The sequence below is a fragment of the Hippocampus guttulatus genome, chromosome 8 (assembly GCF_054856545.1).
Source record: "Hippocampus guttulatus isolate MCC_2025c chromosome 8, RoL_Hgut_1.0, whole genome shotgun sequence".
NCBI classification, from domain to species: domain Eukaryota; kingdom Metazoa; phylum Chordata; class Actinopteri; order Syngnathiformes; family Syngnathidae; genus Hippocampus; species Hippocampus guttulatus.
Window position 1 is genome coordinate 16243359 of NC_141268.1, and position 21137 is coordinate 16264495.

The window sequence follows — 21137 nt, forward strand, 5'->3', positions numbered from 1 at the left end:
CTCAAATGAGCTATTTGACCATAATCCAACCTAAACAACATCAAATTGCACCATACCTCGATTTTATGCTCTTGACCCCCACTGATGATTAAGATCTGATCCACCTGCAAAGGAAATTGCAAGGCCAAGCAAATTTTTTCAAGGGCAGGGTTGAGTGAGATCTGTGAAAGTCATTAATGTTGCTTCCATGGGAAAATACTTTCTGCAAAGCTCCTTAATATTGTTACCTTTAAAGGATAAAGGGATGAATAGGTGTACTGAAATCCAATCCCATTTTATTACTTTTTCCAAAATGATTTGTGGGCATGTCTGCATAGCCACCGGCGGAATCACTACAATTACTCAATTGTGTTTACGTCCACAGTACTACAATTACTTTTTGACAGTCATAGAATTAGTCCTGGCGCATGTACTTTACAAACTGTTCAATTAATAATAATAATACATTTCATTTATAAACGCCTTTCAAAACACTCGGGGACACTTTACAATCAAAACAAGAACAATAACCCCACAGATAAAATTATAAAAAATAATGCGAGAGATGAATTTAAATTATCACCATCAACATGAATTAAGTATACAATCTGAGGTTTAGTGGTCAGAAATAAAATGATTTGGTAAGTGATGATAAATAAAGCCTTTTGAAAATTGTTATAATTACAGTGCAGCAGACCCCTAACTGCTGAGACCTCTCAAATCTTCGTATCAGAAGATACAAGTCAATCAGAGGTGGAGTCTACTCGGTATTTATACAAGAGCCAAAGGTGGATTACAACACCGTCTCATTCCATTTCTTTAGTGAAGGCGCCTACACCTGTTATATAAAATAGCCTCAACTACACAAAGAACTCTTGGGAGTTATCCTGATTTTTGAGACTGAAGAGGTAAGATATACTTAGAAATATTATCGTAAAGTCACAGATTTAGACGTTTGATTTCTTATGCCAAAGCATTTCTGTTTTATTGATTTGCTTGCTCTCAAAAATAGACAAAAAGGCATACATTTTGATGACATTCCTTCAGGGGTGTAATGATCTTAAACCATGTATAAATTTTTGTGCTGTGTCATATACGTACATAGTACATTATATAATGTTTAACTTAGGACAGAAATTTGATTCCGTTAAAGCAAAACAAATAGAAATCAATTGTAAAGTAGGCGCATAGTAGGAACGATTCACCAGCCGCTCGTTTTCTTCCGTCACCGGAAGTTGTTTCCGCCGAGTCTGTGAGTGGACAGCAGCGATTGAGGAACCAACGATTGGCTTTATCTTTAGGGGGGGGGGGGGGTTATCAGTGTAGTATCAATAATTGACAAAATATAGATTTATCTAAGTAGAAAAGCTGCCTTAACAGGATAAAGCTGTAGTATTTAATGAAGCAGAAAATGTTATCACCCAAAATAGAGAGGAAAGAATCGGTATTTTGTATATATACGTTTTTTTTCATCTACTCGCACACCCCTACGGTTTCGAGATCGACTATTTCGTCTGTTAATGGAAAGTGGAGATCCCGTCCGTCATCTCCCCTGCTGCGGTCTCCGTCTCCGGGTCCAAAGACTGATTGTATTTTTCCCTTTAATGACCAGGATGCAGTGAAGAATTATGACGGTTGTATTTCTCATGGCAGGCCCGTGGAAAGCTCATTTATCGATCGGTGAGTAGAAGGAACTTGAACAGATCTGTCGGAAAAAAGAGGACGTTCCACGTTGAGCGAACGCAGCAGATTTGAAAGATTCCGCTTGGAACTAAACCAAATACGGTGGTCAGGTTATTTAAAACCAATGAGGCTGTCAAACTAAGTGATTTTAGTACAGATACGGTTCTTGGAAGACATATATATTTTTAAGGCGTTCAACCACAGCCTGTTTCCAAAATGCACATGATGCTTTTGTGGACTGATGATGATTAACACTCAGAACATTTGGGACTTCTGTGAAATTATCACATATTCTTTTAAACTGAATGAATGACCGTTTTATATGTATATGAAATAAAATCGATCGAACGGCTTCATAATCGGTTAAAATACTCTTTGTCGAAACAGCGCTTATGAAAAAAAAATCCCTCCATTGTTCACGCAGCCCAACCATGATTAGCCAAAATCTGAGAACAAGTCACCCCTTAAAAGTGATTCAAGATGCCTAGATTAATAGTTGAAACCCTAAATGTACCACAAACTTATCATTCTGAAACACTTGAAACCACAAACGATCATTTTGAAACACTTGAAACGCTCAAAGCATTTCAAGCACGAAACATACGACAAACATTGTTTTGCAGCAGTAAGGTTTTACTTATAAAAGAAATTCAAATGGTGAGCCCCCCCCCCAAAAAAAAATCTGTGGGTAGGTGAAATTGCCACTGATGAACTACAATAATGCGGGCGAAATTAGTTCTAAACAAAAAGATTATTGTCGCATGATTGATGTGCTCTTTTTGGCAGAGTTACAGGAGAAAAGGTGAGCGTTGGCCATGGGGGTTCTCTGGCTGCATTGCTTGATGCTGACTGTGACGACATGGACGGGTGTGTGTGTGACACATGCAAAGCAAACAAGATGGCCTTTATATTCCCAGACACCGGTTCTCTTGGCTTGGAATGCACCCACGCAGGACTGCGCCCCGAGGCACGGTGTCACTTTACCCTTGGACCAGTTTGACATTGTTGCCTCCCCCAACGAGGGCTTTGTCCGTCAAAACCTGACCATATTCTACAAGGAGCGCCTCGGCCTTTATCCTTATTACGAGCGTGATGGCACTGCAGTTAACGGGGGCCTTCCGCAGCTTGCCAGCCTGGTTGAACACTATGAAAAGATGCCCGAAGGCGTTCAGAAATATATACGGGAACCAGGGGCCAAAGGTTTGGCTGTTGTTGACTGGGAAGAGTGGCGCCCACTGTGGATCAGGAACTGGGATTCTAAAGACATCTATCGAAGTAAATCCCGGGAAATGGTGCTCAAAAAGAACCCGACATTTAGCCCGGAGCAAGCTGCAAAAGTGGCCCAGCAGGAGTTTGAGCTGTCCGCTCGTAAATTCATGCTGGAGACGCTGAAACTTGCAAAGAATTTGAGGCCCAATCAAGTGTGGGGCTTCTACTTGTTTCCAGATTGCTACAACCACGACTACAGGAATGGCCTGAAGAACTACACGGGTCGCTGCCCCCAGCTGGAGATGGCCCGTAATGACCAGCTCAACTGGCTGTGGATGGAGTGCACGGCGCTTTTCCCTTCCATATACATGGGATCCGTGCTGCGCTCCACACATTGCGGGCGCCTCTTCGTGCGCAACAGGGTGAAGGAGGCCATGCGCCTGGCGTCTGTCGGGGATGGCTTGGCGCGGCCGGTTTTCGTCTACACCCGACCTACATACATCAATCAGATGGCTCTCCTCACCGAGGTCAGTTGGAGTCTGTTACATCACAGTCACGAGCAGTAAAGGCTTAGACTCACCTGTCAGTCATGTGTGCACAATCATAAAATCTTCGTCGACTCTTCACTTTTTTAACTCATACAAGTGTGAAAAGGAGTTAATCGGTGTTTATCAATGTTTCAAACCCAGATTTTACATTTGCCAATCTCTGTTTTGATATTTCACATGCAATATACTGTTTTTTAGTATTTGGCATTGAACCACAAAATCATAGAGCGATTGTCAAGGAAGATGTGGATTGCCAGAAAGAGCGGAAATAGGCAACAATAAGGCAGAGTGTGTGGACATTTTGTAAGGCTGTTGGCAGTGATCGATCACGCCATTCATTGACTGCACACACGCATTTGTGCAACAGAGGCTCTCCGTGCTTTGCTTTCTCGCCACAGGTACCAATGAAATTCGAAATGTATTATTGTAAAACACAAATTACAGGAAACTGTATTGCTATAGCTGTTTACCCTTCCGGGTGATATCACAAATTACTGTCATCATTGGGAGGTTTGCTCAAAAACATTCAGATTTTTCCCTGATTGGGAACCATCGCATTAAATTACTTCCAAGTGGAGTTTGGATTTGAAAGATATTTTTTGATACAATGGGCCTGTACTTTTTCTGACACAACTCGTATATATGCCTTGCAATTGTCTGCCACCATTCCGGAGTGGAACCTGCCTCTTCACCCAAAGTCAGCTGGGCTAGGCTCCAGCACACCTGCAACCCGAGTGAGGACCAGCCCTATAGAAAAACGGATGGATACTTTTCAGAAAATGAAACTAAATTTGGTTTTCATACTGTAGAACCTTCAGGGTATTTGAGATTTGAGGTTGAACTGTGTTTGCACAAATGTTCTGCTGCACCGGATATGAGGGTCGCAGTGGCCTTGCTTTTAAATAGCCATTTAGTGTTTGGCTGCCTTTTGCAGACAGATCTGGTGTCCACCATCGGTGAGAGCGTCGCCTTGGGAGCAGCGGGAGTCATCTTCTGGGGAGACTCGTCCTACTCGAGTGACAGTAGCTGCTCGGCCCTTAAAGACTATCTCAGCGGAGCGCTGGGTCGCTACTTGCTCAACGTGTCCACGGCGGCGGAGCAGTGTAGTCGGGCACGGTGCAACATGCACGGCCGCTGTCTACGCAGTCAGCCGGACGAGGATGTGTACTTGCACCTCAGCCTGTCCACGCACAGCATCAGTTGGCAGGACGGCCACCTGAAGGTGAGCGGCAAGCCTGGCGAGCCCGAGCTGGCTCTTTTCCGTCAACACTTCCAGTGCCAGTGCTACACTGGCTACCAGGGGGAGGCCTGTGCTCTGAGAGCCAAAGGGCAGAATAAAGCCCCCTCTGTTCTCGGAACATGGTCGCTTTGCTTATTACTCCCACTTGGACTCCTCATTCTGTTACAGTGAGGAAATGAAGCAACTTAAAGTATTCACTGCGTGTGCCAAACAAACAAAAAAATATATAATAACAATAGTTGGGGCTGTTTGACATGAAATTGCGCCAAGTTCCTGATCAATAATAGTAACAATACTGCTGAGTCACCGTTTGTCACTTACTTTGTGTGCAAGCGGGATTTTTCCAAATGTGGTCTTATTTTTCATTCACCCTCCCCAGAATCCTTCTAACAGAGTAGTGTGAGTGTGAGTCAAGCTTCACGAGAAGCTCACCAAATGCTGGACCGCATTCTGTATTCATTTTTTCATGACTGCTCATAACTTGGTTCAAAATCCATGCGAAGCCCGCATGCTCCATGGTGTCCTTGACCTCCAGATGGTGACTCTCTGTCTTGACCACAGTGTGTTTGTGAGACTGACGTTTTTGTTTTATTTCTTAAAACTGGAAATATGAGTGGAAGCTTTGTAAATGAAAATGAGCACTTTTTTTTACATGCTGCACAAACACATTTTAAATTGTTGCTCACTTTGACTTCATCTAAAATCTGAACATTTCATTATGTCCTAAAATGCTGAATTATTACAAATCATACAGATTATTTTGCAGAGTTATCTTCAGTGTTATAATAATAATTTCAACATTTCACATAACATACCCCTCATTCCTCCCCCCAATCTTTTTTTCACTTCCAATTTATTTCCCTGCTACAATGTTTCAGATGTTTCTCAAAATAATATTTTTTGCTTTTAATCCTACCCTTTGCTTAAACACACACACACAAACAAAAAAAAACTTGACCATGACATGCCTGTATTTGTGCTTTTTATCAATGATCCAAAACAACGTGGCTGGGCCTGAACTCTTTTATTTGAGAAATGCGATATTGCGGACAAGAGTTGATTAGTTTACAGATCTATTTGTTTACGGTGTTTTTTAACAGTCCAAATTGCCTTCCAGTTTATCATAGGAAAAGTATACGAGTCTTTTGAGGAGGAAGGGGAAAGTAAAGGAAATGTAACGCTTGAATGATGTAGATATCCTTCCATGTCAAGTCGTGAAAATAATCCATCTTTTCGTCCTGCTCTGGAAAAAAACCCCACCATCCGTATCTCTTTTAATGTATTTGTTTTATTGGACAATTATTAACTTTAAATTGCAGAATAGGTATTATTCACTCTCAATTTAACTTTTAAGTGCTTGCATGTTTCCTGTCTGAGTTCCTGCTAATGCAGCTGTGACGACAGCGACTACTGAAGCTACATCAAACAAAATGCAGTATATTTCTGTAGTCATTGTTAGCTGGCGCTAGCAAAACATATTATATATCAAATTGGTTCCATATTTATCATGCCGATGGGCAGAGGAAAAGGAAATTACAAATGCTATTATGCAACACTATGTTTACAATGCTGCAAACTTTTTGAAATTCTGCACTTTAACACGTTTTCTGTTGAACAAGAGACTGCTGCGTAAAGTTTGTACAAGGACGATGAACAGTGCATTGTTGCATGTTTTTTATTTGGTATTTACATTTTGTTGGAGAGTATTTGTAAGATTCATTTTGCTCACATACTTTGATGTTACCGTTTGAAACCAAACCAGAAACAAACATGCTTGATTACATGTTTTTAATTCAGTATCTGACGATGTAATGTTCTCAATTTCTTATTTTTTAATACATTAAAACACATTTGAATGTAAGTTTGAACGTGTACAGCCTTTCTCTATTTTAACTATGTTTACTTCATGTGTAGTACAGTATTTGCTGAACAAAAATACGTTGTATTACGAAATAACACGCGCACATGTATTTTTAACACGTTTAGGCGGTATTCAGTTACAGGAAATTACGTTTGTTGTTGTGTGCATCACGTAATGTAGTCCGTCAAGCAACAAAGATTTAAAAGGCCAACGTTTTTAACATGCTCCATCATACAATTTGTTTACATGCATCAACATTCGTGCATGACAGCAATTGCAACAAATGCTTTCAGAGTTGATTTATAAACTAAACACGACCTTTTTTGTAAAGTTACGAAGTACACATCGAGTGTCGGCTAGCTGCATTAAATTTCTTTTCGGGGTCTTGCATTTAATACTAAGCCAACCAACGGCAAGCCTCTTAAAAACAGCTTATATTAATTAACCAGAACAGTTTGAATCCGGAGACATGACGATAAAGAAGACAACATCGTCTATTCGTCAGTGATTGTCCTGCAGTGCCTTCTCTTGTTTCGGTATGTTTTACGCAGTTTTTAATAATCTACAGCATCCCATTGAGACGCATAGCATACTTAGCTAACATTGTTAGCTTTGATTCACCTCAGGTTGGGATGGGTTGAAGAATTTATTTAGCAATATGATGATTATTGTGGTTGTGGTTAGTAGTGGTGTAGAAATACACCGAATCATACTTGGGGCTTGGCTTACTATTTTGCCACTTAACCAGTGCATTCAAATGCAGTTGCACATCACTGCAAACTCCAAACAGCATTGTTGTTTTTTAAAGGGGGGCGATTTAATACAGAACTTGTATTGAGTATCATAAAATGTTCAGATTAATACCTTTTATTAGAATCGCAAGTATATTCCTGTGTGTTAACATTTGTGGATAAGGCATTTATTTCCATAACAATTCATGTTTGTTTGTTTTTTTTTTAGTTGAGACACATTTAATACATTTGGTTTGAATAAGATCCATAAATGCACCTTTTCCAGGTTGTTCATTTCACAGAAATGAATTTCCTGCGGAATCGTATGGTGGTCCTGGGCACAGTGTTATTGGCCACCTTACTGCTATACCTGCTGCTGCCATCCATTCGTCATGGCAACATGGAGCCGTCCTTCAATGTACAAAGACTTGGGCTCTTAGCCACATCCCCGCCTCCGCTTCCCAACATCAACGTGTCAGTTCGTACAGGACACCTGCCCGGGGACCCGCCGCTCTTTTTCAGAGAAGCCTTACCCATTGACGGTGCTGGACGACAGATACTGCCCAGGTGACAGCACAGTTGACTAAACTCTACAAATCTCTTAAACTCTCAGTTACAACTTCAACTATTAAAGTGAGGTTGATTCTCAGATGAGTGCTGCAACGCCATTTTATCTCATTGCAGGCTACAAGTGGTGCTTCTGCATGGCCAAGCCTTCACATCAAAAACATGGGAAGAACTAGGTACCATGGCCCTACTTGCCACTAATGGATATCAGGCCTTAGCCATGGACCTGCCAGGTACAGTACTTATACAACAGTCAAGTTTAGAGAAGGTTAATTGTGCTGTAAATGCTGAATTCAATTCTGAGGGCACACCCCTAATTTCAATAAAAGAATTGCAGCATTCTTTCCAATATGAGTGATCATGACTATTATATCACAGCAAAACCTAAAATCGGTTCACTGATGTGTGGTGTGCCCTTGTGGTTTTAAATATGAAATATTTTCTTTGACCAATGGGAAATGATCAGTCTGTATTTCACATTTAAATGACACTTACGCAATATGTCTGTAATCTCTCTTCAATACCTTTTTTCCCCCAGGTTATGGTAAATCGCCCGACTCTGAGGCCCTAAAGAGAGATCAGAGTCGAGTGGACCTGCTCTCCAGGTTCATGGAGTCATTGGGTGTGAGGGCAGCAGTGCTTGTGAGTCCTTCCATGAGCGGACATTACTCCATCCCATTCCTTATGAAGAACAGCGCACAGCTGCGAGGCTTTGTTCCCATAGCGCCTGTCGGTACACGCAGTTACACGCCACAACAGTATCAGAATATCCAGGTGAGGGAAGGTGCTACATCACAATAATGGGATCTAAATCGAAATTCTGATGTAACTAAGATGATAATATGCAGTTTTGATTGCCATTGTCAGGCGGGTGGCGCAAGATTTTCTATGAATCTTTATGCCAAGCTAACCAGCTACGGTCTTATTTTGACTCCAATGTACTCTTCAGACACCCACCCTCATTGTGTTCGGAGCCCTCGACACTAATCTAGGCGCCCAGTCCCACAAGAACCTGGCCCAGCTTCCTCATCATGCTGTTCTCAAGCTGGACGGCGCTCGCCACGCGTGCTACATGGACAAACCTGGAACCTTTCACCAAGGGCTGATCGACTTTCTTGGCAAGCTGAAGTGAGATGGGCTGCATTAAAGATGGACTGGAAAAAAAATGAGGAGGGACTTGGGTTTGCTTGGTATGAATTTAGTGAGCGTGCTTTAGGCAAAATACAATGACAAAAATGTTATTATTGTCATGAGACAATAATTAGAAGCTATATGATACGGATAAAACTGAAGTAAGGCATGATCAGATTTCTTACTCTCCATTATTTATTCATCTTCACCATGAAACAATGTGTGCAATAAGCCCTCACTTGTACCGTCGTCACGTGACATTTCTCTATGCATGCAAAAAACAAAAATTTTTGAGTTTGCATCAGTGTTGCCATTTTTGTAGGTGACATGAGAGTTGATGGCTGTAAATTGTGCAGAATGTGGCAACAGCAGGTGCATGTGCCCTGGGAAAAGCTTGTGGTCACTGTTCATTTGAACCATTCCAACCGAGCGCAAAAGATGAAAAACAAAGCAAAAAAGACACTCTTTGGAACAGAAAATGTGAGGAAGTTAATATATAAAAACATGTTTGTGTATATGACAATAAAGTAGCAACTAATATACAGTTTTGCAGCAAGTGTGGACATTTTCATGTATGTAAATCAGTCTCCTAATTTACAATATATATACTTGGAGACTGTTTTATATGCATGTTCTTGAGCATTTCTCTTACATCGAACTCGACCCAAGGAATGACAACATTTCTGTCAAATCTCAGGCCATCCCTTCTTTCACTCGAAGCAACATTGACATTTATGTGGATAATGGCGTCGATCGCGCCTGTTACTTTGAAGGGTCCGGAGCTCGTGTGGTTGTAAAAGACTGGATGAATAATTGACAGGAATTTTCCACTCAAACAGCACTTTCCAATTACTCTGGTTGTCAATCTGGTGTTAGCAGAGACATTTTACAGGAAACTGAAACCATCAAACAAGGGCAACGTAAACCAGGGTATGTGTTCTTAATGGACTTACTATACAGTAAATCTTCTTGTGTAGCTAATTAAGGTAAGCAAGCAACTCCAATTTGAGCAGCTGCGATGATCTATTCATTGACTGCTTCCAAATTATGCAATACCACGTGTCGAGCTCACTTGAATCAACTGTGCTTTAAATGTCACTTTACGCCCTTAGTGGATTGAGTCAGCATTTGTCAAATACAGTGGATACATTGTTTTTAAGACAGGTGCTGAGCTTGCAAAAGATAGATTTGATGTATCTTCTTCAGCAGGATAGAAAATAAACTTAAGAGCTTTCAAAGACACAAAGGAAAACATTTATGACCATTTATGACTTCCATATTGGAACCACAATGAGATGTCTTGGATTTCAGCCAAAATGTAAAATTGTATGTATTTCAATCAGAAACGATCACTGACGTCTGACTACTGTGACTAGATTTGAATCGCTGTTGTTACCTTTTATTTTGAAATGAATATTCTAGCTGTCTTTACCGTACTGCTGAAATAAAACGTGCGGCAAATTTTGAGTGCGAGCGTCTACTGCTTGTTTATGCCCGAAAAGCGGCTCGGCGGTTAGTTGACAGCGACTCAGCCCGGTGAGTACTCGTGCTGACCCTCAAAGACCAACAGAATAAACCTATTTGAAAGTCACCTATAAAGTGCTTTATAATAAAGTTGAGTTGAGTGTGCTCTGCTTGTCAACTACACGGCTAGCGCGTTTAGCAGCTACCTTCCACATTGTACGTCCGTTTATCCATTATCAGAGGACGTCGCCATGCTCCCTGACAAAGAAGACGGAGACGGATCAGGGGGAGCAGGTGGACAAATTATGTCTCCCAAGGGTGAGGACCCTTCTGTCAGTCTGTTCAGAGAGTACCTCCGCCTCAGGACGGTCCATCCAGAGCCAGACTATGGTAAGTTTTCAACTTGACATGAGGGGAATGTCACTTAACAGACAAAACAGTTAGACTGGCAGACTGTTGGGTCATTCGGAGAGATCCATTCTGAGAGCTGCATTAACAATGTTTAGTTATAATGATGACACTTTTACAGAATATTTCCAAATCTGACACAGTAGTAAAAGGGAAAAACACACACACACACACACACACGGAGGACTCACTAAGTATTTTGCAATGTTAAAATACACAAACCCAAACGTGGTGAATATACTGCATCTTTCAAAAGTGAGTTCACTCCTTAACATTGTTGTCTCGATTGTATTATATCTTTCCTTGGGTCTACACTGAATTTTTTTGTTTTTTTAATCATTTAAAATTGCCAGTGCAATTACAAGTCGTAAACGTACTCGCTAATTAGATGGTGTTATCTGGCAACTGGTTGTTGCAGTGCACAGTTCAAAAGAAAAAAAAAAGAGTGCCAGTAATTAACATCTCGCTCCTAAAGATGTTGTCCATATTAATAGTTTAACACATAAATATAGAACTACGATTCCAAAACACTTGAATATGGTTTCAAACTCATTTTACAACATGAAAATGGCTAACAACCCCGGCTAACCTTTGCTGATCACCAACATACAGAGCAAAGACCTCCGTCATGTCGGCTCACTTCACTTCCTTGACACTGTGTCGGCTCACTTCACTTCCTTGACACCAATTACTAATTTCCAATGCGCCGGGGCTTTGGCGCAAAATGCCTATTGGTGTGTTTTTCAGTAAATAACCAAAAATAGGTTTCACATAAAAAAAATCCAAGGTAGATTCATAAATAGTGAGAAGCAAGTAGGCGGGCGTTCACTCCATCTTTAAATAAGCTGTTCATCTTGAAACAAATAGTTCGACACCTTGTGCTTTCTTCTCATGGCTCATTTCTAGATGGCGCACTGCGCTTTCTGGACAGAATCGCAGTGGAACTTGGGCTGCCTATCAAGAAGATAGAGGTGTGTTTCCAGGATGACACATTCTTTCCTTCCAACAATTAGAATACAACCGCTTATTCTATTTTGATTTGCCGCTATTGAATAAAAACACACAATAAACTGATTTTACATACATTGGCATCTCAAACTTGGAGACCTTTCAAGCTTTTCAGCTGCAGACCTGCCAGAATTAGAAATCATATTTGTTGCCAACTAAAATTCATATAAAATCTAACAACGGCTTTGTCCAAATTCATATGATGGGTCATCCAACGGCCAAATTAGAATGTAACTTCTGGTGTCCTTTTACTGCACGCCAGTGTCCAGATTCACGCGGCCTTCGAATCTAGCCTTCAAATCTGGCCTTTCTTTCCATGGAGACGGTCCATGAGGGAAAGGCTGTTTCAGAATACATTTTCATAGCCTACTTTACTCCGCTCTTCGACGCTGCTTCAACACTTGGTGTCTTCTACGAGCACATACTACACTATCTTGTGGCTGTACAGAAGACAGTCAAGTGAGTCGCTTGGCCTGTCCAAATTCGCCACGGTTTTTGCGGTCGATCGGAGGCTACATGAGGGGGAGCCTACGAAGGACCCAGCCTGCAAAGGGTCTTTTGAAAGACGCAGCCTACGTATTTAGACACAACTACTGAATCAGTAAATGATTTGCCCCAATTGTCAGTCATTGTAATTTCTTGAAATGCTTTCCACAAATTCCTTCAAGGAGACTTGGTTTGTTTCTCTCGGCAGGTTTGTCCAGGCAAAGTCGTGACCATCTTAACCTGGCAAGGGACGAACCCCAACTTGAAATCTGTTTTATTGAATTCGCACACTGACGTTGTTCCAGTTTTTCAGGTACACCCCCCGCTGGGAGTTTATCAGTGACTTAGCACGAATGCTGCTAGTTTTTAGCATCATCATTTGAATCTCGGCTCCGGCTTTCTGGTGGAATGTTCATGTTTTCCCTGTGCCTGGTTCGTTGAGGAGTCTAAATCGACTGTAGGTGTGAATGTGAGTGTAAATGGTTGTTTGTCTGAATTTGTCCTTTGAGACGCTGGCAAACAGTCCGGGGCCTCTTGCCTCAAGTCAGCTGGGACAGACTCCAGGTCACCCGTGACCTCAATGAGGAAAAGCACTGTTGAAAATAGATGCATGGGTGTCAACACCGCTAGCCCATAATTTTTTGTCGACATAGCCAAATACAGATTTGTCATTGTCCTCTCCAGGAGCACTGGATACACGATGCTTTCAGCGCTTTCAAAGATGCAGAAGGCAACATTTACGGCCGCGGCTCGCAGGATATGAAATGTGTGACAATACAGTGGGTATAAAAAGCCTGGACAACTCTTCTACACGCTACACAGAAAATCATACTCCTCCTCCTCTGCTGTTGTAAACTATGAGAACAATTCACCCTGCAGATTTCCTCTTCAGACTTGTTTTCTCTGTGCAGGTACATTCAGGCTGTGAGACGGCTGAAAGCCGAGGGGCAGAAATTTTTGCGTACTCTGCACTTAACGTTTGTTCCTGGTAAGTCATTCTGGCTTTTCTCGTATTTAATTTAAACCTCTCATTACATCTCTGAGAACATCGTGGGCAGTGAACATCTGCTCAATTGACACTTTTCCCCCTCTTGTGGAAGGCGATTGTCCTTCACGTGGTTCCACCTGAAATCGAAACTCAGACTAATGCAAATTTTAAAGAGTTTACTGAGCCTTACTTTGTTGCACTAACAAGTGAAATCCAAGACGAAAGATGAGGCAACAACTCTGCCCCATTCAAAATATTGTTATGTTTTGATTGTCTTTAAACAAAACCATAATGTTGAACACTCTGATGATAGTTTGTATACACATAAGACACATCAGACATTTTAAAACATTTTTCTAGCTGTGGAATTCGCCTAAAATGGCTGCTTCAACCCAAAAGGGTTGGCTTTTACATGCCTCCTGTTGTGACAGCCACATCCACTGAATTTCGCGTCGATCTGTGAATTGGGGAATTTTTTCAAACATTTCAGATGGCGCCACTGAGTAAGTTTTAGCAGGTTGTGTTTGGGACCACCAAAAAAAAACAAACACATTTCTGTGAAGAAAAACAAAAATCTTCTGCAATGCCGAGCCCCCCTGAAAGGCGATTAATTTGTCGGAAGAATAATACATCCCCTCGTGATGGATTTGTAATAATAACCACAAAATATAAATTCCGTCTTCAAATGAAATGCATTTCGATTCGACTATTCTGATGGCTTTTCGTCTTGCAGATGAAGAAGTTGGGGGTGAGAAAGGCATGGAAACATTTGTCAGGCATCCCGAGTTCCAGAAATTAAACATTGGCTTCGCCCTGGATGAAGGTAAATAGATAACGCATCAAGTTAACAACCTCAAGCTTCAACTCTTGAGAGTGCTCAGTGACTTATTTGAAACAAACAGGTTAATGTGTCACGATGGTGCTGAATTTGATCATGTCGGCGTGTAGTATGAACCTGGATCTTAAAGCATATTTTGATCTATCCTAGTTGCACATTTAGTATATGACCCCATTGAGATGTCACTGTTATAATTGGGAGATTCGTGGTTTTGGCACTCTTGAATACTTTGTGCCGTCAACGATGGCAAAAGTGAAATGCAATGCTATGCAGTTTTACAGGTGAATTGTGATTAGATTGCGCAACTCACTGTGACCCAATTTTCTATTTAAGGTGCTTTTAAAATACTTGATTAATATAATAATAATAATAATACATTTTATTTATAAGCGCCTTTCAAGACACCCAAGGACACTACAATAACAAAAAACACAAAACAATACGGGTTGAGCAGCGGCAGCCAAAACGCGCCAGCGTTCACTCAACCCGAAGGTCAGAAAGAAACCACAGGGGAGGGAGAGAGGGAGAAAAAAACCCACGCTCGAACTACCCTCATTTTGAGGATAATTTGAGTGAGGCAAAAAAACTCAGGGAAGGGTTTAAATACTATATGATGAAGTGTGTATTATAGAAGAAAAGCAACTTGTTTGTCGAAAGCTCCATAAGCAATTTCAGTCTCCCTTGAATCTGAAATCCTTTGTCACAAAATAATTTAAATGAGAGTTAATAATTATTAAAAACAAACAAACAAACAAAAAAAAGCTTCCTCCCTTATATCCTCAGCCTTCAACTCCTTTGCATTATATCACCGGCATTGCTCTTCTTCTCGGATTTTATTGTCAGCGAATTTAAAAATGATACGATGTGACATGGCTGATGATTACAATCCATCCCTCTGGTAGTTTGAAAAAGAGAAGCTTTTTTTTTATCCCAGGTGTGTGTGTGTGTGTGTGTGTGTGTGTTTGGTTTTCTATTAGTAATCCATATGCAATGGACATCCTTCTGTTGATATGGAGGCTGCACACAAACGATGTAGATGGATTTCAATTGTCATTTAGATGAGTGCTTGGTCGAGTTGTATTGGTGCTGTAGATGGTACATTCCTGGTTTATAGTTTAGACTCCTTATCTGCTCTATAGGTCTGGCCAATCCAGGTAATGCCTTCACTGTCTTTTATGGAGAAAGGAACGTCTGGTGTGAGTACAAAATTCCACCTTTCTATGAGAAATGAATCCTTTCCAGTTGCTCAAGTTGACGTTAAATCAAAACAGTGGGTTGTCTTCTTTCCAAGGGATTACCATCCGCTGTCCAGGCAGGCCCGGTCATGGCTCCAGGTTTGTGGAGAACACGGCGGCTGAGAAGCTGGTGAGTTTCTGAGATTTGTGTTGGCGTTTGTCCAAACTGACACGCACAACGCTGGTCCTTTGTCTTTTACAGCGCTGCATCATCAACTCTTTCCTGGGTTTTAGAGAGAAGGAAAAACAGAGGTAACAGTGGAAGATTGTATTGAAGTGTCCATGTTTTAGATATGTCCTTCCAGAGACGAGGCCTGATGGTGCTGGTGCGGGACTTTAAGCGCGCGTGTGAGTGTTTTGGGCTTGAGCTGCCAGTTGTGAAACTCTTCTTCGAGTGTATCTCTTGAGTTTGTGTATTGTACTGCCCCCTGGTGGCACACAACACCATACTTCAATGGTCCAAAATGAAAATGAGTTTGCGTGTGGTATAAAGTGTACCATCCTCATCATGTGTCAATTCCAGGCTAAACACCAGCCAGTGCTTCACGCTCGGTGATGTCGCCACAGTGAATCTGACTATGGTGAAAGGGGGTGTGGCCTACAATGTCATTCCAGCTGAAATGGACGCCAGCTTTGACCTGAGGATCCCGCCAACAGTCAATCTCCAGGTGAGTGTTTTTACGTATGCTGGAGGAGGTGCGTGATTCGTTCAATTCAGCTTAACACACATTTTGCTTCTCATCACATCAGGAGTTTGAAAAGATGATCCAGGGTTGGTGTAAAGAAGCAGGCGATGATGTCACCTATGACTTTGCTCAGGTTGGCACATTTCCCGCTTGGATTCATGTCTAACTGCTTCTTGAAAGTTTAATTGGCTGCCACTGTTTTGTGCAGAAACACATGAACCAGAACATGACGTCCACGCAAGAGAGTGATCCCTGGTGGAATGCTTTTAGTCAAACCTGCAAAGAAATGTGAGTTGCATGTTCACCCCACCACATCCTGGCCAGACTCATTTTTGTACACCGTGTTGTCACACTAAAATCACTCATGTTCAGGTCATTATGAATTTATGGGAATGAACTAGCAAGTGCGGGTAATTTAATGGAATTTATCATATTCAAGCAATAAATATAACAATTCACTTTTGTCATCAGTATATATCCAATGCAAAATACAGTGTTTTCCATGCATGCTAGAGGATTACATTAATTGCCCCTTTCCCCAACTCCACTTGAGCTCAGACATATCAGAAGCTTGCTCGTAAGATAGATATGATAGGTAGATTGATACTGTAGAGCAGGGGTGTCAAACTCATTTTTGTCACGGGCCACATTGTAGTTACGGTTTGACACAACAAATTGATGAATAACTAGTTTCTAAAATCAGAAGACAAGAATAAGGACTGTTATTGTGCATTAACTATCACAATTTGAAATTGTGGTTCAGACTTTAGCAAGCATCATGGAACTTGACATGCTTAATTTGCTTTCGCGGGCCACTTAAAATGATGTAGCGGGTCAGATCTGGCCCCCAGGCCTTGTCTTTAACACCTGTGCTGTAGCGTGTTTATTCATCCCATGAGGGACATTTAATAGCTACACCACTGTTTAATGGGCCCAAAACGTGGTATGATATACTTAGGCACCTTCATAAAACCCCAAATTGTGGTTTGTAAAGTTTGACTCGTCTTATCGTGTGTTGAAAATGTCTGCAGGGATATGACTCTGCAGAAGGAGATATTTCCTGCCGCCACCGACAGCCGTTTCATCCGAGCCGTGAGTCTTTATTTGCCCTCCGTTTGTGACTGTTCCCTCCCACTAGTTTTTGCAGTCTGTTACTTTGTGTCGACCCCTTGTACCGTCTGTCCTTTAGGTGGGGATTCCTGCCATCGGCTTCTCCCCAATGAACCACACACCCATCCTACTGCATGACCACAATGAATATCTGAACGAACGTGTGTTCCTGAAAGGCATCGATGTGTACAAGAAGCTCATCCCAGCTCTTGCCAACGTACCCGCCTCTCGAGATGAGGCCTAAGTGTTCGTTTTTCATAATTACCAAAGAAGTATGACAAGGCCACAAATTAGGCCTTGGCAACAGTGATTATTTTGATAATACTCAGGCTGTTTATTTTCTTTTAAAAATACTTTCCCACTGTTAATGTGCGGGTGTAATCTTAAAATCAAATCTGCCGTGGAGATTTGGTTGTCTGACTGAAATTAAAATCATTAAACAATCACGTAAAGATAGCTACGGATAAATGAAAAGCACTTTTTGAATGAACTTTTCACCCCTACAGTTAATAAACTGCATTTCAATAAATATACAGTATGTGATCATAATCAAATTTTCCTCATTTATTTTTCACACTGACATGAACTTGGAGCAAGTTTCCTGACGGCCTGCAGCATCGATGGTTAACCTCCAGCCGACCATCTGCTTCAAGGACAGGCAAGAAATCTGACATTTAGCAAATGTCATGTTCAGTACATTATCATTTAAAGCATCTTAATGTGTGCCCGCAATTTTTTATTTGTGCTATCCTCTGTTAGCTGGAGTATTTAATGATTTGTTCCATTGATTTAGCCATTTCCCTTCAAAATTGGTTAAACAAAGTATATTCATTTTATATATCATCTTAAATAATTTGGTCATTCGTTGTAAATATGTTGAATGAATAAGAAAAATTACATAGGCATTTCACATTAAAAACATTTTTTTTTCAATAAATGCTTAAATGAAACATGCGGTTGACTGGTTAGCATATCCACCTCACAGTGCAGAGGTTGTGGGTTCGAATCCGGGCCCTGGCCCTCCGGTGTGGAGTTTGCATGTTCTCCCCGTGCCTGCATGAGTTTTCTCCGCGTACTCCGGTTTCCTCCCACATTCCAAAAACATGCGTGGCATGTGAATTATTGATCACTAAATGGTCCTTAGGCGTGTCTATGAGTGTCAATGGTTGTTTGTTTATGTGTGCATAATAAACCGAGAACCAGTTTCGGGTGTACCCCGCCTAATGCCCGAAGTCGGCTGCGATAGGCTTGGGCCTTATTCTTTCCTGTATTTTAATGTTGGTCATGCAGCATGTATTTGAACAGTGAATTGTTGTTTTAGGCAGTACTTGGTGTAAATATCTGAGAACTAGATAACAACTTTATAGACATTTTATCAATACAGTTTTTGCTAGTGTATAAAATGTGCAGTTAACTGTAATCATACCCTTATAGTTTTACACGTGTATTCATTCCAATTCATATTCAACCTAGTGGCTTTAAAATAAATGGCAGTACACAGCTTTAGGGGCAAAATACACTTATTCCTTAGGATGCAAGAGGCTGCTTTAGCTTGTAAGATGATCTATTACATAGACTGAATATAACAAACACGCAGTTCTAAATCCGGTTCGAGACCCAATAGAGTGAAATTGAGATGGAATAAGTGAGTGAGAAATCTCCACTTATTTTTATTTGCAAGGCTGTTTACATGACGCGTGTGTTCACATTCACAGTTCAGCTCCCTTTGGAGATCTCGTCCAATTAACGGTGTTTGCCTCTCCATGGGGAACTGGCAGGAAGGCTGCGCAGTCAGTAATTAGTCTTGGCTCTGCCCAGGACATGACAGCTGTATTAGCACATGGAGGAGCCGCCAGGGACATGACTTAAAGCTGCACCCACATCTACCCTCCCCAAGCGAGCATAGATCGGTTCAGTTATCGGCTTTATGATCACCTTGATTATCGAACGCGCACACAGACATACAAGAGTGTAGGTTGGAGGTTACCAACCTTTTTGAAAGTTAGCTACTTCCCTGTCACTGAGATGAATGCAAAGGGCTTCCAGTTTCATACACGCATCTGAAGAAAAAAAAATTGCTCAAATTGCCTCTAATAAGGTGTTATTAAATGCAATTAATGCTATCCATCTCTGTGAGATCATGCTAATGGTTTGTCATAGGAATTATCAACAATGATTGAACACAAGAAACAGATAAAATCAACATGCAACCCTATTTAAGTAACCGCAGGGACCATGATGGTATTTTTTTTCCTTTCGTCTTATTTCAGTAATTCAGTTATGGGTTTTTTTTCAGTCGAGGCTTCACCGACCTCCTCCAGCGCCAGTCACATCAGGTAAAGTTCAGGGGTCACGTCAAGTCAACACTGAGGTTCGTACTGGTGGAAATTGAGTACGTTTTCGTACAAAAATGAATGTACAGTAAAAGTTGGAAGCGAGCAAAGGAATGGTAAAAAAATAATGAACATTTCTTGATTTTTTTGTTGTTGAATTTCCCCTTCATTTTTAGTGACTTAAGATATTTTTTCACCTAAACTCACAGGATGAAAAAAAATTTAACAAATATATAATTATAATAAAACCATTCGAAAAAGATACCATTAGGCATGCTTACTTAAATTCATACCGTGTCTTGCGTATCTGAAGCGATACGCGCACTGTAAGTCATCCAACTGAGTGGCATTTCTTTCCACTGCGATGGCCTGCTGTGCGATGACACCAGCAACAGTCTTAACATTCTCTTTGAAATATCATGCGCTCACTGCATTTAACTGTGCAGAATGAATCTCTAATCCGCAGTACAAAAAAAAATGAAGATAGCTGTTTGGATTCTTTCACAGTGAAATTGCATACAGGTATTGCACATCATTTATAATAAAGGCTGCCAGCAGTTTAGATTAGCCAGAAGGGGAACTGTGCTACTGTGCATGCATCACTGACAACAGCGCTACATCACAGATGCTAAGGGGACAGGGGAAGGCGGGTGGGGGGTATTTCTTTTGTACTATTAAGAGATTGGTTCAGAAAATGTAACTGTATTCATATTATTCCTGTTCCCTCCTTCAGCTCGAAAGTGTGTAAGCCCCATGTAAATGTTCTCTTCTAGTAGCGTTTTGCATTTGATCATTGATTTGCCTTTCATTTCTCTTGCTCATCCAAAAGAAGAAAATGTAAAATGTCTGGCCAATACTTGAAAGTAGTTACAACATAGCGAGGTCCTGCAGGCTCATTTCCACGCTCCGGTTGTGCTGATTCTGCATGGTTAGAGAGATCGCAGCCTCTGCGCCACAATATTTCACTCATACGGGAATCAGGCAGCCGAACTGCTGTCAGGCCAGCGATTGCTGCCATCAAATCTATATTCATGAACACTGTAGCGACTTCTTGTGATAGAAAATTCATGAAAACAAGCAATGTGAAGACAGACGTTTTTCTGTATTAGGTTTTTTTTTGCCCTTTGGAGGTCAATAAATGTGACAAAGCTGCTATGAATTATTGAACACACGTATATATTGATATGTAATTGAAAATGATGGTTTAATGAGCCCTCAGTATGATTATGTACTATTTCAACACTACTTAAAATACTCAACATTAATAATAATTCAAATATATAGTCCAGTGTAATTAAAAGGTGATGCTAAATATTTAAAGAACATATAACTCTCGGTAGCTAAATACAAATTGCACAGAGAGATATGTTTGTCAGCTGTTTAACACTCTTTCCCCGTTTACTAAAAGTGATTTATTTTTTATTTTTGCTGTGAGCGCATGAACCTTGCGATTATACCCTCGCAGCCTGCACATATTTTATGATCCAAGAAGCTTGACGTAGCTGAAGCCGAAGATCATTCTTGTGGCAGTGTGCCTTTTGTTGGTGCTGTAATGTGGCTGGCACATTTGCACCGATTTGGCTGTCAGTCAGTGTTTGCTTATCTTCCCCAGTCGCTGTGTTTTTACTGTTC

At 41.1% G+C, this 21137-nt stretch overlaps 4 protein-coding genes across 10 annotated transcripts in view; all 4 read left to right on the forward strand.

The window, feature by feature from the left end:
- Window positions 1-1314: 1314 nt before the first annotated feature.
- On the forward strand, window positions 1315-6520 carry hyal2b (hyaluronidase 2b). 2 transcript variants are annotated; one of them, XM_086118675.1, is made up of 4 exons: window positions 1315-1659; window positions 2449-2464; window positions 2580-3398; window positions 4354-6520. In XM_086118675.1, exons 1-4 carry the CDS (start codon window positions 1379-1381, stop codon window positions 4828-4830), a joined length of 1593 nt encoding a protein of 530 aa, XP_085974801.1. In that variant the 5' UTR covers window positions 1315-1378; the 3' UTR covers window positions 4831-6520. The 2 variants fall into 2 exon arrangements, with proteins under 2 accessions (XP_085974801.1, XP_085974802.1); XM_086118676.1 differs by having other exon boundaries at window positions 1527-1659; window positions 2449-3398.
- Window positions 6521-6718: 198 nt separating this feature from the next.
- Window positions 6719-9493, forward strand: abhd14a (abhydrolase domain containing 14A). Its single transcript, XM_086116963.1, has 5 exons — window positions 6719-7056; window positions 7538-7818; window positions 7936-8051; window positions 8357-8592; window positions 8768-9493. Exons 2-5 carry the CDS (start codon window positions 7556-7558, stop codon window positions 8948-8950), a joined length of 798 nt encoding a protein of 265 aa, XP_085973089.1. The 5' UTR covers window positions 6719-7056; window positions 7538-7555; the 3' UTR covers window positions 8951-9493.
- An 875-nt stretch (window positions 9494-10368) lies between these two features.
- Window positions 10369-20664, forward strand: LOC147201479 (aminoacylase-1A-like). Its single transcript, XM_086116962.1, has 16 exons — window positions 10369-10485; window positions 10654-10803; window positions 11728-11792; window positions 12524-12628; window positions 13000-13094; window positions 13227-13303; window positions 14037-14126; window positions 15281-15337; window positions 15433-15506; window positions 15579-15628; window positions 15900-16044; window positions 16127-16195; window positions 16271-16350; window positions 17094-17154; window positions 17252-17830; window positions 19469-20664. Exons 2-15 carry the CDS (start codon window positions 10665-10667, stop codon window positions 17414-17416), a joined length of 1272 nt encoding a protein of 423 aa, XP_085973088.1. The 5' UTR covers window positions 10369-10485; window positions 10654-10664; the 3' UTR covers window positions 17417-17830; window positions 19469-20664.
- The window catches only part of LOC147201480 (voltage-dependent calcium channel subunit alpha-2/delta-2-like), a 29005-nt gene continuing 25553 nt past the window's right edge, over window positions 17686-21137 (forward strand). For 3 of the 6 annotated variants that reach the window (XM_086116953.1, XM_086116954.1, XM_086116958.1), the window contains exons 1-2: window positions 17686-17830; window positions 19469-19508. In XM_086116953.1, coding sequence (XP_085973079.1) covers window positions 17793-17830; window positions 19469-19508 — 78 coding nt within the window. In that variant the 5' untranslated portion in view covers window positions 17686-17792. Of the gene's footprint in view, window positions 17831-19468; window positions 19544-21137 lie in introns of all 6 variants that reach the window. The other 3 variants (XM_086116959.1, XM_086116955.1, XM_086116957.1) reach the window with 3 other exon arrangements.

What these genes read in the sequence shown, in the direction of transcription:
- hyal2b (XM_086118675.1), top strand. Translation starts at nt 1,379, where the DNA reads ATGAAGCAGAAAATGTTATCACCCAAAATAGAGAGGAAAGAATCGGTA. An exon ending in AGATGGCTCTCCTCACCGAG is followed by an intron (nt 3,399 to 4,353) that starts GTCAGTTGGAGT and finishes TGCCTTTTGCAG; the next exon opens with ACAGATCTGGTGTCCACCAT.
- abhd14a (XM_086116963.1), top strand. Translation starts at nt 7,556, where the DNA reads ATGAATTTCCTGCGGAATCGTATGGTGGTCCTGGGCACAGTGTTATTG. An exon ending in GGACGACAGATACTGCCCAG is followed by an intron (nt 7,819 to 7,935) that starts GTGACAGCACAG and finishes ATCTCATTGCAG; the next exon opens with GCTACAAGTGGTGCTTCTGC. An exon ending in AACAGTATCAGAATATCCAG is followed by an intron (nt 8,593 to 8,767) that starts GTGAGGGAAGGT and finishes TGTACTCTTCAG; the next exon opens with ACACCCACCCTCATTGTGTT.
- LOC147201479 (XM_086116962.1), top strand. Translation starts at nt 10,665, where the DNA reads ATGCTCCCTGACAAAGAAGACGGAGACGGATCAGGGGGAGCAGGTGGA. An exon ending in TGGCTTCGCCCTGGATGAAG is followed by an intron (nt 14,127 to 15,280) that starts GTAAATAGATAA and finishes TCTGCTCTATAG; the next exon opens with GTCTGGCCAATCCAGGTAAT. An exon ending in TCACCTATGACTTTGCTCAG is followed by an intron (nt 16,196 to 16,270) that starts GTTGGCACATTT and finishes TGTTTTGTGCAG; the next exon opens with AAACACATGAACCAGAACAT.